Raw genomic sequence first — 18202 nt, 5'->3', positions numbered from 1 at the left:
CTAAAAGCGGCGAAAAACCATATTCACGCTCACTCTGGTGTCCCCTGATATTTCTAAATGCGGTGTACAATCAACTTACCCACATTAAATTAGCCAAATTGTGTGCGTAATATTGGACTGGGTTATATATCGTAATCTGTGGGGTCAAGGAGAAAGAAGCGTTGTAAAATAGCTGTTGGGATTCAACTTCAACTGATTTACAAGACTGTCATTCAACAATGGCTTGACAAAGCACTTGACTCTGATTTGAGTGAGTGAGTACTGTTTTACGCCGCTTTTAGCAATATCCCAGCAATATCACGGCGGGGGACACCAGAAATGGGCTTCACACATTGTACCCATGTGGGGAATCGAACCCGGGTCTTCGGCGTGACGAGCGAACGCTTTAACCATTAGGCTACCCCACCACCCTGACTCTGATTTGAACACCAAGGTATACTGCCTATGTAGTCAAAAGTTTGACACCTCTTGATCAATAACAAGTATTAATATTTAGCTCATACTTTCTGGACCCTCCAGTAGCTTCTCTCAGGAAGTCCAGTTCTTCGATGACAGCAAGTAAGTCCTCGGTCTCGACCAGACAATCCAGTCATTGATATTGCATGCAGCGAACCACACATATAACCATGATGACAGTAGCAGTAAGGTGAATCAACCAAGTTACAGAGCCTGTCCGCTATCAGTCTTCTGGGTAATGACCCAGAATCCCTATCGATGGGTGCCCCAGAATCCCTATGGGTGAGTGAGTGAGTGAGTGGGTGGGTGAGTGAGTGAAGATTTTAAGTCACATCGGCAATATTTCAGCCATATCGTGACTAAAACAAATCATAGATTTATAATGATTAAAATAAATTATAACACCTGTCAACGAAGGACTGTAAAACAACCAGCTTATCACAGATACATATTTAAAGCTAGTAATTAAATCTAAAACAGTTTAACTTTAGAGGACGACACAACTTAAGAACAGGCTATTGATCGCCAACAACTGAAGGTAGATCACCACACTAGGGACAGTGGGGAATTACAGTACCTTTTCTACCTGCATGGACCCTATTTTGATTTATACCATCCCTTCAATCCCTGGTGATAGTAGGAAGTTTTAGCCCAAATTAAAAGCACAAAAATACAGGGTAAATTGATTTTGTAGAATCCCTATGGACCCTGTATCATGTAACACCATACAACACCATAATCAGAGACTATATAGCTGTATACAAATAGTGTTTGTCTATTCACTGAATATTCAAGACAGTGTATCTAGTACCCTTTGAGGTCTTGTTTTAATACAACAAAGTTCTATTCATCTATTGACATTTACACAACTTCTAAATATGGTTTGGTTTACTTTTCATTTTCCTTGATCAGGGAAATGTATATTTACTATTTTATACATAAGTGTCATGTTTACGTGACAATAATTGAGAAACTACAGTCCATAAACAATATATATATATATACGATAGAATAAAGTTTATTGATTCATATTTCACACATACAATGAGGGTAACAACACAGGGTTACAAACGTTGGACAATGGAACAGTTCAGGCATGCTGACTACTCTCTATTATGACATAAAAACGTACCAACTGATCACATTTTAATATACAATAGCAACCATTCGCTTCAATAAGAATTTATAATTCAGTCATCTTTTGTTAGAGAATGATACTTCAGATATCCCCCCAAACTTATGCAACCAAAAATGTCTGCTTAACAAGAGTTAGTTATTTCCTAACACTGCAGCCCTAACAAAGCTGTTGTACCATTTTGTGCTAGAACTCAATAACACATTAGTGAAGGTAACCATGGTAAATAACATTGCAATAATACAATATATATAATTTCTACATATATAGTAAGCAACAAATTTGGATCACAAAAATAATCACAACAGGCTGTCACATCTAGATACAAAAAAACTTTTAAAAAAACATAAAAAAATTCAATTCTGATGCAGATTACAGCAAACAGATGTAAAAATTGAAATAACAGATTTGGAAAAAACCCAGTCATTAACGCCATCAAAAGCAGGAAGGGTGAACTAACACTGAGTACTTAAGAACAACTGCGTGGAATGAAAATATTTGTTTAATAACATACAGGATCACCCGAATATATAACCAAATTATAGATAGGTAACTTGAGTAGGACTAATTTCTTTGACATACACTGAGTGTTCACATAAAAACTACCTAAGGTGTACAACGTTAACAGCAAATACTGATCACTGATCTGTGCACATTGTTATTTTCCAGCTTCCAAATGAAATTACGTTGATAAAAACATTCAGATTTCCATGAAGAAGATGGGGTTAAATTATTGCAACAACGTTTACATGGATGAAGAACTCCATTACCCTTTGACAAGATGATGTAAAGACACAAGTGGGCTGGACAAGAGTTGCCTTAGTGGGTTCACAAAAAATAATAGCAGAGTCCAGTGAATCAATCCGAATGCAATCAGTGCAATATACAAGGACAAGCCAAAATCTACTGTAAGAGTGGTTGTTAAATGTACATTCAGTATTTGAAGGAATGCTTTATCAAATGAAGATTACATGAATCCAGAAGCTACTGAGTAAATGCTACAAATAATTCAAAGGCACACTTCTGATGGTGGTTTGTCTCAAACACTTTCAGTCTAATCACTCATCATCATGCATATTTCTGTTGGAACTGGCTTATTCAGTGTACATAAATGAGTTATCTTTTGACATGTACCTTCAAATACTGTTCCTGATAATATTTCTCTGATAAATATTGATTTTTCCTTTGATATTTTCGTCAAAAAACTATATTGTACACTACTAAAGAGAAAAGAATAAAAAACAAATAGGCGTGTCCTTTCAAGAGCTTCCACATAAAACATGTAAGATGTGCTTCTTTCTCTTCGGCCACCGAAACTAGTTTCTCTCCTTCTTCTTGTTTCCTTCCTGAAATCAAAGACACAATGATTAGTTGTTAGTTATTTGAAAACAGTTGTCATTCAACAAAAACGTAAGAATAACTTCCGTGTCCTATCACAGCTGAAAGCTACGCACTGTTGTCTGTTATTTTCCAAATTCAAACAATCCTTATCAAAACTGTAAACTTCTTATCATTTGTAGTGAGTGAGAGTTATGTAGCACACAATATTCCACCTATATCCCAGTAGTCCGCAACTAACCCAATCTGAGCCAGGAGTGAGTCACTGAAAGCCACCCCATGTAGACCTATTCCTGTTATTCCACCATGAGGTGTTTGGATCAACTCAAGACCTGGGTCCCAACCTGAACATTACATCATGATGCAGTTAGTGGTGGTTTGTAGTTTAACGCCTCACTCAATATTCCAATGATAAAAGATGTCTGCATGTCAATGACGGAGTCAGATGATAAAGCAATAAATACTGTGAGCAAATGAGTAATTTTGGTCCAAGGACTACATGCAATCAGCCAAATCACCACATCAGACTACCAAGGTGGGTGGGGACCTAGTTCATCCTGGATCCCACAAGGTCCATGAGTGAGTGAGTTTGGGGTTTACGCCGCTTTTAGCAATATTCCAGCAATATCACAGCGGGGGACACCAGAAATGCGCTTCACACATTGTACCCATTTGGGGAATCGAACCCGGGTCTTTGGCGTGACGAGCAAATGTTTTAACCACTAGGCTACCCCGACGCCCCCAACAAACATGAAGTAGTGTGCAGTTGTGTAACGATCCCTTAGTTATAATCAGGCATTATTTCAGTAGTCTAGGTGAGAACTGGATCTGTCTGTAAGAAGGTGCACTATTCTACTGAACTGGGTTGCAACAGATACAGGGATGAGAATTGGCATGAGTGGAAAAAAAGAGGAAAATGGGCCAGGTGTCTTTCTCATCGGATTTAGATGATTCTCAACAATGACCCCAGAGTGATCAAATCTGCAGAATTCTGCAGATACGCAGAAAATTCTCGTCCCTGTAGATATCATCAATTAGTCCTTGTGACCACCCGATACTCATTTCTGTCCTTTCTTACAACAAACATAGAGTATTGAGACCTAATGTTCCACAGAATCCCAAATGACCACAGAAAGTGTCGGAGTCGTGTCTTAACGCTGCTTTGAAGAGTATTCACTGCATGTCAGCTTAACTTGTGAGGAAGCCAAACGTGATGCAGGTCTTGGAAAAATACAACTTTGGTGAAACCCAAAAGCAAGGGAAGGTTGCTGTCAAACCAAGTAACATCATTGGGCGAACAAGGATTTAAACCCAAGGTCAAAGGGGATGCAACTCTGTACAGCTAATCACATATCCTAGGACAACTTAGCCATCCAAGCCCCCGTGAAAAGAGGTTTGGTGGCTGTTGATTTGGGTTCCTGTAAATGTCTGCTCACCTTTTTGGAGAGGATGATAAGGAGCCTGCGGAAAACCTGGATGAAGTCCAAGAACAGATCAACACTGTGCCTGCAATGATACAATTGTAAGGATGAACATGAGATATACCTACTGTGACATGTTGTCATATAATAGTAACGTCAATTAAAGTACAGGTCTAACACCAATTGTGAGGGGTAAAACCAGAAAACTACAGCTAGCTTAATGAAACTAAAAATCTTCTAATCAAACCTTTTGCACAAAGTCCTTGAATCCTGGATACTTACCAGATGTAGTCATCGTCTCCACGGCGACGCTTCTCAATGATGAGTTGTGTGTCGTACAGGATGAAGGCACAGAAGATGGCCAGGCCAAAGTACAGATTTACCTGCAGACAGACAGTGACAAGATACATAATAATGTATGGCTTAATCAAGCTTTTATAAGTCAATTTTTTATTGAAGAGATGAAGAAAATTAATCACATTTTGTAAATTCAATAATATTTTGTATATTTGAAACAAATTAATTCGCATTCACTTCTCCCACAGCAGGAAATACATAATCTGGAGAGTGATATTTTGAACCTCAAAGAAATTATCAAAAGGCCAACAAGACATATTGAAAACCTGAAATGACATTTGTACATTCCTACAGTATTTCCATGTATATTTTACAGGAGCTTCTCCCACCTACCTCATACAGCATGGTGGAGCCAAAGAAGATGTTAGCAAACCCAAGCATCAACATCCAGGACAGGGCCGACATTAGGAATCCTGGAACACCATGGATATTAATTGATTACATCATTGAAAAGTATTGACATTGATTAAGACTGTATGATTAACTACAGCCAGTCGATGCTATCCCCTCTAACATGGACAAGTCCGTTTCATTACCAGGATTACCATAAAGATCAGTTCCTGTCATATATGATTGGTTAAGAAAAATTTAGATGCACATACTTGGGTCCCCATTTCACAAAGTGGATGCAGTGCTGAGTCTGTAATTTGCTTTGTGGAATGAGGGAAGTATTGAGCGAGTGAGAGAGTTTAGTTTTATGCTACACTCAGCCATATAGCAGTACATGGCGGCGGTCTGGAAATAATTGAGTCTGGACCAGACAATCCAGTGATCAACAGTATAAGCAATCAACAGTATCTATGCAATTAGGATACGATGACATGTGTTAACCACCCAATCCCGTTAGTCACCTCTTATGACAAGCATGGGTTACTGAAGATCAATTCCAACCCAGAGCTTCACGAGTCGGGAAGTATTGAAACCACTGAGTCATGGAATCAGTGTCACTCAAAGTGGAGAGTCATTAGGTAGTAAAGCCAGGGTTCTTTTGAGTTCTGAAGCATCGCATATTGTTTTAACTTCCATTACTCATTTCAGAAAATAGTGTGATTTGAGCACCCACCTCCCATGTAGAGGAATGTCCTGTCCCGGGCATTGTAGAGAGAGGCCAGAGTGAAACTGATGAAGACCACGAACGTTCCCATCAGAGCAGTTGGTATAATGCTGAGGGCGGGAAAAGACATATCTGTCAACATCTTGTACTGGATTACAAGGTTTGAGCAAAGTGGAATTTACTTGATTCATTTCACAGGCCCACTTGAGGGTTTGATATGTAACAGCAGGTAGATAGTTCACAGGTATAGTTGTACATGCTTTATTATCTAATGTATTGGAAATTAGTCATATCTTTCAACCTTGACCAAGCCAGACTGTAAACAAAACAGTATTGGAAATTTTAATATAAATTGTATATTTATACTCTTATGCTATCTCACGATTTGCACTTCTCTCTCTTGCTTCGACGCTGAGTGGAACGAATGAGAACTTTTTCTATAGGCCTAGCTTGTCCATACGCCCATGTTCCCCAGGCTGCTCTCCTTATAGGACAGGTCCCTAGTCCCCGGCTAAGCGTGCAGCACGCTCCCCTGTCTACCCACGTGACTACCTTAAGAGTCATCATTTTCTTCTTGGAGCCAATGACAGTTATACGTAACCGGCGTAATCTGAGTAGAGGGGAGGCTGGGTAGGCATCCATCTCGTGAGATAGGATAAGTATATAAATATACAATTTATATTAAAATTTCCAAATTTTTAAACTTATCCTATCTCACGATTTGCACTTATCCCATGGTTGGGCGGCGGGGGTCACAGATTACCCTAAGTCAAAAGGCACCGACAGTATATACTGTATAGGCTAATGACAACCGTAGATAGCAATGAACAAGGGAGGCGGGATCTGACTAGCATAGTAATACTCTAATAGTGATGGGTTCTCCTGAACACCTTGGCTTACTAGGCATCATCGCTCCCATAGAATGGGTGCTCCTGAGCAATGTGGTGTTCGGCCCCAGGATCCGACTAGCATAGTGCCTATACTAGTGATGTAGTGATGGGTTCTCCTGAACCTCTTGGCTTACTAGGCACCATCGCTCCCATAGAGTGGGTGCTCCTGAGCAATGTGGTGTTCAGCAGCAACCCTCGCATATGCAAAAAAAGGCAACTAGGCAAGTCACCCTGCTTCGCCACGATTTATCAGAGTACCCCCATAATTACGACTAGTAATCGGGCCCGCACCTCCTTCGAGACAGCGCCCCAGACCCCATCACGAAGAGGGGAAAAGGAAACTGAATCGGAAAACTCACAAGTTTAACGTTCAGTACCAAAACAACATAACATGACTTCCACTACTTACCACAGTTAGGTCACAACTGTGTGCTAAAGTACTTAGGAGCTTGAACACTACGAAATCCATAAGGAAATCGGGAAGGACTCACTACACGGACGTGATTGCTCCGTGGAGTAGAGGTCAGCAAGCGAGATTGTCGAACACTTCTACATCCGTAGGGAGCAACGACAAGGTAGGCCCATAACTACCAAGGTCACTACGTGCGATGGTTAGTTCGAACCCATTGACTTACTAAGCACAATTGTTCCCAGGGACCGGGACTCCCAAGCAATGTGGTGTTCAGTCACTACCTTCACGAAAGTGAAAGGATGCAGCTTAGCGAGTGTAATCAGCTGCATTATCACGATTTCGAAGGTACCCCCGTAATAAAAGTCTAATGACTAGTATTGGGCCAGCCCTTGCTTCGAAACAACCCCAACCCCCTCCCGAGGAGGGTGAAAGGGTAATTGAATCGGAAAACTCACAATTTTAACATTCAGTACCACAACATCATCTTATGACTTCCACTACTTACCACAGTAAGATCACATAGATGTGTATAGGTACTTAGGAGCATCAACGCTACGAAGTGTAACACTTCATGAACGCTATGCAGTGTAACACTTCGGGAATGACTAACTTCACTGATGTAATTACTCCACAGAGCAGACGACAGTCAGTGAGGTGGCGACTCTCCAGAGTCTCAAATTAAATTGAGAGGAGAAATCGAAGTCCCAGAAGAATCGAAGACACAAATCAGAAATAAAATTCAGAATCTTATTCAGATTGTACACAAAGCAGAAACGATCGCAACTGGTGATCATCTGCGCTGAAGCTGATGGTTGTCCCGAGTGGGGAACAGGTCTACCTCTGGTCGTGATAACAGGTAGATCTTCGATTGGAATATCAGAGGCAGTTGTTTCCACTCCGTGAGTGATGGGCGTTTGAGACGTGACAGGACCCTCCACTGGTATCAATGACACCCCTTGAAAGTAAATCGAAGATACTTCCGATAGTCTGGATGTATCGGGGTGTGAAGGTAGGCGTCTCGCAGGTCGAGGGAAATAAGAGGTCTAACAACTCTTGCCTCTGACAAAGAGATATCTCCCGAGATAAGAACGTTTAATAAGTCAAGCTACTATGTCAGTTTTAACGGAGTGCTATGTTCGGCGCATGGAGATTGTCAGTCAATCTACAAGAACGTTCACATTGTAAACGAATTGAAGAAATTTCATACGATCGGCAACCTCAGGAACGTTTCGGTTGGCTGAACAAAATGATGGTTAGCCAGGTGGAGTGATAAAGGTAGTAGATCGCTGCCTGGTGACAGTGAATGCATAACTGCAGTGACCTCTGAACTCAGTGCTTGAGCTAGTGTAGAAAACCGATTAACCCCATCTAAAGTCAAACCGTTCATGGGTGTTTCTGTCTGCCACCCTCTATAAGCAGTCTCTCTCGACTGGCTGTCGAAATCCCGACACAATCACTCTTACCGGGAATGGCACCATTCATTGTTACTAGCATTCAAAGGCTGGACTTGATATCCGATTCGTGGGACCAAGACAAGTCTGCAAGCGCACTTCATAGTCACTCTAAATTATCATCAAAATTCCGGTAAACAAACAGTAGTCCGCCATTTGCAAACGTTACACACGAGTGACAAAAAAACGGACAACACGGTCTTTGGTTAACCGGGCGAGTTGCAACCCATAAATTCCGGGCCGAGCTATGCTGGCTATTTGACAAAACATCACTGCTGGTACCATGCGCAAAAACTTGACCCATCTGTTATCTGTCCAGAAACTTGCTTATCGTGTAAAACAAAGGGAGCTGATGATGACAAACCATCTGCAATAATTGCACCCAGCGATACACAAACACACTGTTACGAGTAGTAACAAGACTCCGTGAAGCGTGGTAAAGTATTCCAGGCTAGCGAGCCTTATCTAGTAATGCCCTATCGTGTGGTTGTAGAACTGATATCTACACCGAAGGGTAGATTCGTTGAACCGAATCATTCATCAAAGGTGAAGATCGGATGGTAGATTAAGTCTGGAATGAGATGAGCCCCAGTCACGGAGCACTCTGGAGAACTGGGATCGTCAGACCGTCAAGTGCCGAGCGTGATATGTCTAGATGACTGCGCTACTGACATCACATGTAAATTGATTCGGCATGGTGAAGCACATAGCTACTACCTCTGTTCAACCAGCTGAAAAAGGGGTACAAGGTGGGATAAGTTATGTGACTAAAAACATTAAGCGCCTCACAAGCCGTAAGGTAAACCGGATAAACAAATCAAATTGTCGTGCTTAGAGCTTGCCACTTCGTAATGAGGAATTCAGCGCCTCACAGATGCCCTGAAAACTAGGATCGTGTTGAAAACTAGCAGAGTTCGACAAATTTTGCCCTATCTAAATGCAAGTTCACGTACCTCCATGAGGATATGGAAAACCAGTGTTGACAAGTCCAGATCCTTCATGTTGAATGAAATCAATAGAACATCTGGTATCTTTCTCTAGGTAGCTGTAGGTGGTCGGTGAACCATGCGATCATGTGTGTCGAATCAACCAAAACAATTCCTGCATCTTATAGGCGACTGGCATAGCCCGAACCATGAAAACAAAGACGAGGTTCGATGTGGGTTAAGTGTCTTGGGAGGCATCCCAGACACATTTGGCATAGGCTCTGATAGGCTGGTAAGATGCGCCGTGTTGGAAATAACACGAGTGGTGAATCGCCCAATTCGGGAATAAGTTCAATTGCTGGCAAGGTCTGAGGAATGGATTATTGATGAATGCTGACAGTTTGATGAATGCTGACAATTCAGTGATCTTGAATGGTCAGGTGAACTGGTTCGGCGATAGGAAGCGGTTCGGGCCTGGTGAAACAGTACGAGTCGGGCTGGTAAATCGGTTCAGGGTGGTGAGCCGGAACGTTGATGTGATATGAATCAGTCCGTGATCTGGATCGGCGTTGTGAGCTGGATCGTGACTGTGATCTGGATCGGTTCGGTAATCCTGATATATTCTACCCATGATATATTTCTCATGTTAACTTGTAATGAAAGCTGAGAACTCTCACAATACGTCCACACAGTGGTGCGACAAGAAGAATGATCACTCTGAGGTAGTCACGTGGGTAGACAGGGGAACGTGCTGCACGCTTAGTCAGGGACTAGGGACCTGTCCTATAAGGAGAGCAGCCTGGGGAACATGGACGGATGGACAAGAGAGGCCTACAGGAAAAGTTCTCATTCGTTCCACTCAGCGTCGAAGCAAGAGAGAGAGAAGTGCAAATCGTGAGAAAGGATAAGTTTAAAAATTATATATATTTTCTTCCAGTTACACTGTCTTCATTCTACACAGGCCAACAAATGTTTCATAACAGAACCTATTCTTAATTTCATTACCATTATGGTTCCCGATACCAGTGACTTGGCAAGCATGCTTGATTGTTGTTTAACGCTGTAGTCAGCAATATTCAACTACTTGACATCGAGCAAGTCGAGATTGGATCACAACAGTGATGGGCTCACTATCGTGTATGACAGACAGAAGGAAGGGAGAGGTGCAGTAAGCCAATGACATTTACATTATCTCATTCAGCACAGCCATGGCTGACTTACCTTGGGTCCAGTGAAATGACCATGTCAAGAAGGGGACCCAGGGACATACCTGCAAACAACAACGTAAAATAACACCTGAAGTTTAAAGTGAGTGAGTGAGTGAGTGAGTGAGTGAGTGAGTGAGTGAGTGAGTGAGTGAGTGAGTGAGTGAGTGAGTGAGTTTATTTTTACGCCACACTCAGCAATATTCCAGCTATATGGTGGTGGTAAGGGAGTATAAGGACCAGAAGATCAGCAAATCTGACCACCCGATCCCGTTAGTCGCTTCTTATGACAAGCATGGGTTACTGAAGATCAATTCTAACCCGGATCTTCATGGGTTAAAGTTTAAAGACATGTATCAGTTCATCAGCTTTTAGCTCTATTTATCTGCTCCTAAATCCCCTAATCAATGCAAAAGTGGAAATGAGTTCAGCATAATATGTTTCCGTAGTTTCAGTCACGGGTTGTCAGCTTTAATGCAGAAGGTAAGCCCGAGGTGATGCAGGACTTAGATGCTTAGAATTTTGGAGATACCCAAGAGCACTGCTTACAATATATTGCTGACAAGTCTAGAAACAATATCTACAGAATGAACAATGTTTGGCAAACAAGGATTGGTAAACAGTCAAATTGTCCATACTGATGAGAGCAAATGATAGAGAGAGCGAGTTAAAATTGATCGTCACAAAAGCAATATTTCAGCCATATTGTGATGTCCAAATTGTGGGAGCTAAAGCAAAGGGATTGAAATTCTCAAGATAACGATTGAAAATATTTATCTCAATATCAACTGAAGTTTACCAGTGCAGAATGTGAAGCCTGTGAAAATGGCCAGCCTCTTGGGTTGGCTCTCTTTTTCATGCTTGGAGAAAGCCAGCCACAGCATCAGACCAATGGAGCCCAGTGTTGTCAGCAGGCCAGCCTGTCGGGAAACACAGCAATGAACATAAATCAGTGCAGGAAAGTCGGAAGTTGGTCACAACCCCAACATTAAAAATGGGCCCCAGACACTGTCTATTTAAATAACAGAGTAGCAACAAAAAACTGAAGATACACCTTGTATATTCTATTGATTCAATATATTCCCCATCAGTACAATCAGTGTGGTGCTTGTAATATCAATCTTTGACAATGCATGTGCTAATCATGTAAACATCTCTCCTGACCCACCTACGTCAGAATGGGGGTGGTGGGGTAACCTAATCATTGCCTAATGGTTAAAGAGTCACTCTCGTCGCCCCGAAGACCTGGATTCGATGCCCCACTTGGGTACAATGCGTGAAGCCCATTTCTGGTGTCCCCACCGTGATGTTGGAATATTGCTATAAGTGGTCTAAATTCATACCCACTCACTCACTACTTAAGAATGATAAGCAGTGTTCATCACATACTATTAAACCTACAAAGCCCATGACAATAATGGTCCTAACCTGAACAGCGGGAGGGGATTGGGTTGTTACTGAAGATGTCCTTCAAAGGAATGAAGCTTGATGTTTGCAACATGTCACATGCTTGATGATTACTTCTGACAAAATAGTTTTTTGTTTGGTTTGTTGTTTAAGACTGCACTCAGCAATATTCCAACTATATGGCTTTAGTCTGTAAATAATGGAGCCTGACCAGACAACCCAGTGAACGACAGCATGCGCATTAATCTACGCAATCTGGATACAATGACATATGTCAACCAAGTCAGTGAGTCTGACCTCTGGATTTCATTAGTCGCCTCTTACGACAAGCATGGATTACTGAGCATGATGAGTGAGTATGGTTTTACACCACTTTTAACAATATTCCAGCAATATCATGGCAGGGTTCACCAGAAATACGCTTCACACATCGTTACCAAGTGGGGAATCGAACCTGGGTCTTCAGTGTGACAAGTGGATGCATTAACCACTAGGCTACCCCACTGCCTTCACATGGGTTACTGAAGACCAATCCTAACTTGGATCTTCATGTGTCTCCGAGTAAAAAAGAATGGCAAGTAGAGCATCCGAAACCATGAAAACTGAACTGCCGTACACAAGCAAAGAACATTACTTCTTCTGTCCCAATAAGCATGACAGAAACATGACAAAGCTGTAATAGCACACTCTTGGGTGAGTGGGTGGGATCAAATTTAACATATCGTTTCAGAAACCTAAACAAGAAACAGTGATACACTCCAGAATGTACAATGAATAAGCAACTGCATAAAGATGAGATATACATATGTAATATCCATACATGTGGGATAAAGTACCATATGCCTTGCGTTGAATAATAATACCGGAAACTGCATTATTGATGACATACCTGCATGAGGCCTGTGAACAGGTGGATGTAGGCTCCGACAGCAGCCGAGATCATGCCGATGGCCAGAGAGCTGTACACATTCTTGAGATGTGTCTGGACATAGCCCTCCCTGAAACACACCCACATCATCACCATCAGCATCAGAACACAATTACGACCATACAGTTGAAACTGTTAATATCTCTACATCTGACTGAGCAGACATTCATTCCATATTATTTACTTTAGGGACAGTTTTATCTTAATTTCTTTAGCTTCCATTATTTGGGTGGAGATTAATTAATTGAATCAACCAATTAAACAACAAATAAAGATTTCTCCAAAAGTTTGACCATTTCTTTAGAAACACAAACATTTTCATGTCCACTTGCCCATTAAAGTGCCAATCCTACTGAAGGTAACAGAAATATTTTTCAAAAACAAATACAAATCCTGACCCTTCATCATTTCCATTTAAGATTTAGCATAATTTTTTTTTAAAAACATTTCCCAAAACAATTTCATACCAATTTTAAGGCCCTTCCCTGATATTCCCCTGGACGCCATAACAAAATGTAAAATCTTTAGATTTTAGGGTTGCTTCAAGGCTCCTGACCTAAAATAGTATCATCACTTGGTAACAAATTAACAATCAACATTGTTGACTACGGATGCCAGAACACTTCAGCACCTGATTAAATAATTCCAATACTGCTTGAGTTCCAACATTCTCCACACATAAAAACTTTTCTGTAGGTGATAAAGGAAGGGGCTGACATTAGACCTGACTTAAATGTAAGCTTACAACCACTTGAAACTCTAATTTAGTCTAAATGAATGTTCACCAACCATGCTGGTAAAAATATCAGATAACTGCATCCATTCATTAACTGTATCAGCAAATTAGACCACAATTATATTGTCAGGTTGCAATCTGGCAATGTTCAGTGGCCATGGTAGATAAGAATTATTTTTCTGAGAGATTAACTTGTTAAGAGCACCTTGTAACAGTAACATGTCCACTTCTCTGACTATAGATTTGAGCTGGCACTATTTTACAGTAACACTCCCAGTAGTTTCATACATTTTTCACAGTTTTCATGTTGAAGATGATGGTAATTATGCTAAGTGACCCAACATATCAAAGACATTTTTCACCACATTCCTCAGCAATCAGGGTTATTGTTTTGACAGCATATGTATAACCATGCCGATTAACTAGGACAGATCATCCAACATTCGATGTGAACAATGTTGTTATATGACCAGGTGTTAATAATATCAACATAATGGTCTAGTTTCAGGCCAATGGAAACGATAAAAATAAAGAATTGTACACCTAGGTCAACATACAGTTTGTTCCTGATGTTCAACACTTTTCAAATTTATCTTACAAATGCAATTTGTTTTAACACCTTACTGTTGAGATTTGCAGTCACAAGTTGTAATCATGCTATTGGAAACTCACATGTGTTGTCTGGCATAATAATTAATGTTTTGTAAGTTTCATTACCTTCTTATTCAGGTTGATCAAATATGTCCTAAAGCTATCATATTCATAAACATGATCATGGAGATAAATGCATGTTAGTGAGGTGGATTACTCAATGAGTCAATCACTAACATAACTAGAGTGAGTGAGTTTAGTTTTACGCCGCACTCAACAATATTCCAGCTATATGGCAGCCGTCTGTAAACAATCAAGTCTGGACCAGACAATCCAGTGATCAACAGCATGAGCATCGATCTGCTCAATATGGAACCGATGACATGTGTCAACCAAGTCAGCGAGCCTGACCACCCGACCCCGTTAGTCGCCTCTTATGACAAGCATAGTCGCCTTTTGTGGCAAGTATGGGTTGCTGAAGACCTATTCTACCCCGGATCTTCACGGGCAAGCATGACTAGAAATACTGTTAATCTTAAAGGCACAATGTCACACCACATTTGTCTAAAAATACACAATGCATTTCTCTCAATAATACTAACTATCAGCTCTCAGTAAAGCTACCATTATTCCATATAATTTATCCCAAATTTTTTTTTATGTATTTAGATTACAATATTAAATTAAAAGGTTTCAATGAATTAATGCACCGTTGCATTAAATCGACTCGTGATGCGCTATCTACTGCCAGATCATTATTTCAAGAGAATCCCACAGAGTTAAGTCTTTTGGAGAGCTCTTTACGAATATCCTATAACGCAATTGGGGCCAGTTCGGCAAACACTGACAACAGTTCGATGTATGGAACAATCGTTTACATTCCACATAAGGCAAGTGTTATCTGTTTGGAAACTGTTTGCCTCGAAGTTTCAATTATTGATTTCAGGCAAGTTGTAAGGGATAATAAGTCTTTTATTATATCAACAGGAGTGAGTGAGTGAGTTTAGTTTTACGTCGCTTTTAGCAATATTCCAGCAATATCACGGCGGGGTACACCAGAAATGGGCTTCACACATTGTACCCATGTGGGGAATTGAACCCGGGTCTTCGACGTGATGAGCGAACATTTTAACCACAAGCCTACCCACTGCCCCATATCAACAGGAAACTAAAGGGAGTGCATATGCCCCTAATATATAAAATATTGTCCAAAATGTGTGAGTCTGTGACTTTGTGCCTTTAAGATAAATGCTTCAAACAACACAAGACCTGACCCCCAGGTTAAAATGTGTCACACAATTCATGAGAAAAGCCCTACCTTTGAACATGTTGAATTTATACAAAAATCTAATCAGCTAAGGGCAACACCAAGGATCTAGACACAGAATGTCATGACTGTCAAATGTGTTTTGTCAATCAACTGAATGATCCGAGGAGTGCTATCATGATCATGTGTATACATTGAGACCAGCTGTCGCTGGACACTTTCACGATATGAGAAGTGTTTTGCTCGAGATTAATAACCTATTTTAGGTTTATTGCCATTGAATACTTTCAGTTGAATGAAATAAAAAACAAATGGTGTCCACTATTTTTCAAAATCCTCAATCATCAACAGGCACCATATCAACATGGGACTGAACTGTATAGCAAGTCTCATGTACAAATATTAAATGGTTTGGGAGTTCTGCTACCAGGAAATGAGCACAAAAGACAAAAAAATTAAAACTAATCAAAGGACAAAAATCTCAAATCAGCCATAGTAAGTTTAGGACACAGAAAACAGATGCTGAATGGTTGGATATGCTGATCACTTCATCCCCATGTTTATTAAATCTGTGACATAAAATCAATCCCTGGTAAGAACAGAAATAACAGTATATTTCATTAACATAATTAACCTCTGCAATTTTGCGATTGATGGTTGACCGACCCACCACTGTCAGCTTTCTACAATTTATAAATATATATTATTTCCTACTATATTTCAATAGGTCACTTTCAACATGTTCAAGCTGTGGACATGGTCAATAAAGAACAATCACAATATACATGCTAAAGAAATGCAATAATAGGTATGGGTGTTTGATTTCAATACTTCCCCATGTACATAGTAATAGTACACACACCGATATATCAGCTGAGGATTTGTGTGTGATTTCACAAGTTTCAATATACTTCATTTATTGAAATTATGCATCTTCTTATATAGCAACCAACATGTTCAAGAGCTTGTTCTACCTCAATTTACCTAAAACTGCAAAACAATAAATCCATTTTCAAAAGACACAAACAGTACCATGACATAAAAAGGGTAAGAGAGTATATATCCAAAAGCGAGCTGAATTCGATGTTCTGGTGATTTCGATGATTGCATTGTTCGTGCTATATCAGGGGAGTATGTACGTGATCGGAGTGCACAAACAGTTTCATTGATAGGGCGGATGCCCAGTCACTGTCATGAGAAGTTTTATTGACAATGGAAATCTGGAAGTTAAGTTATATAAAAAGCAAACAAACATCAATATTATTTACCTGAGATCATTAATACCACTTCAAATGCAAAATCAACTGCCTTTTTTTAACCAAAAATAGTGAGCAAAATTCAGAAAGATCAGTCATCTGCTGATGACAAGCAGTGAGGAGCGAAAAGTATGGCTCATCGTCGAAAACCCATACAAAATCCCCGGATGTGGCAAGTGGCAACAGTTTCGCTGATACGATGTCATCAACTGAACTCTATATTTGTAGGAAACACTTGATATTTTTGTGTGAAATAGATGAATATATCCTTATCACTCAAGGTTACTAACTGGTTAGTAAAATAAAACTGAAAATAATAATAAAGATAAAAAATACGTTTTTGTCTTACATCGTCGAAAACCCCTGACACCGGGATATGCTTACTCATGATAATGATAATTACTGTTCCATTACTGGTTTACAATATAATCAGACAGTCTTGGCTAGAACTATACCAAATCTCTATACTGTATCTATGAATATTCACTATGAAGTAAAACACGATATGAAACATGCTAAATACAGCAACACGTCATGTGATGTGTTTTTACTACGGACATTCCTACTTTCGTTCTGTCTACATGGACTTGCGATGGGAAACAGTATGCTATTATGGAGTGGTTGATACGTCATTATCTGAATATTGTAGCTATTCCTTTCATATCAAAAGTCATTCCTATTGGGTGCTCGTACAACTTCAATCAGCCCTTTACAACATCTACATAGGTTTTCCTTCCAGACTGTTCAGGATGTCAGGTGTAAATTTGTCTGACCTCGTTCGACTTCCACAGTAATAATGGTTTAATTTTCAAATGACGCTATATAAATAGGATTGTCCTTGCAAACTAAGATGTTTTATGTAATCTTTGAACCGTTACAATAGTTATAATTCACAATAATACTTACAAATGGTCAAATTTGAAGAGATGAGCTGGAAGAAATTCGTTCCTAGTCGCCATTTTTGATAGCTGGTTGCAGTCAACTCCCTCTAACGGCGCTTCATATAGAGAGAGTTATTTCCCCCTGAGGGTGTGTCACAGGGCCAACGTGTCTGAACGCCATTTGATTAATGGGTTTTGACGTATTCTCTTCTTGCATCAGAAAGGGTGACACACGGCAGCGTCATACCCTATTCATATATTATAGCGAACAGTGTGAATTAAAAATTTATCCCAAATAGCTAACGAAACGAGATAATTAAGTTTATACACGGAATGTTAATAACATGTGAGCGCTATGTCTGACACGGTTCTGGCCGCAAGAATTTCCGAGAAAACGTTTACTTATGAAGGGAAACTAAGTAAGCAAATATTTTAATCATCAAACAAAAGTGAGTCTTTTTTCTTGACAGATATCGCGACTCAACAATATT

The 18202-nt window shown here is 40.1% G+C and overlaps 1 protein-coding gene across 1 annotated transcript; it reads right to left on the bottom strand.

The window, feature by feature from the left end:
* Positions 1-1458: 1458 nt before the first annotated feature.
* Positions 1459-17854, bottom strand: LOC124264717 (probable Bax inhibitor 1). The gene is made up of 9 exons (XM_046699492.1): positions 17737-17854; positions 12942-13050; positions 11445-11565; positions 10662-10710; positions 5771-5871; positions 5041-5120; positions 4633-4733; positions 4366-4435; positions 1459-2937 (listed from the first exon to the last, which is right to left on the bottom strand). Exons 1-9 carry the CDS (start codon positions 17787-17789, stop codon positions 2908-2910), a joined length of 714 nt encoding a protein of 237 aa, XP_046555448.1. The 5' UTR covers positions 17790-17854; the 3' UTR covers positions 1459-2907.
* Positions 17855-18202: the final 348 nt, after the last annotated feature.

The sequence above is a fragment of the Haliotis rubra genome, unplaced genomic scaffold, assembly GCF_003918875.1.
Source record: "Haliotis rubra isolate DU_JTF1 unplaced genomic scaffold, ASM391887v1 Scf94, whole genome shotgun sequence".
NCBI lineage: Eukaryota > Metazoa > Mollusca > Gastropoda > Lepetellida > Haliotidae > Haliotis > Haliotis rubra.
This window is presented reverse-complemented; position numbering and strand designations above follow the sequence as displayed.

Excerpts from the sequence above, each read along its gene's own strand:
- LOC124264717 (XM_046699492.1), bottom strand. The coding sequence starts at position 17,789 with ATGGCGACTAGGAACGAATTTCTTCCAGCTCATCTCTTCAAATTTGAC. Across the intron at positions 13,051-17,736 it reads CTCTTCAAATTTGACCATTT|GGAGGGCTATGTCCAGACAC; the intron begins GTAAGTATTATT and ends GGTGTGTTTCAG. Across the intron at positions 5,872-10,661 it reads GTCATTTCACTGGACCCAAG|CATTATACCAACTGCTCTGA; the intron begins GTAAGTCAGCCA and ends TCCCGCCCTCAG.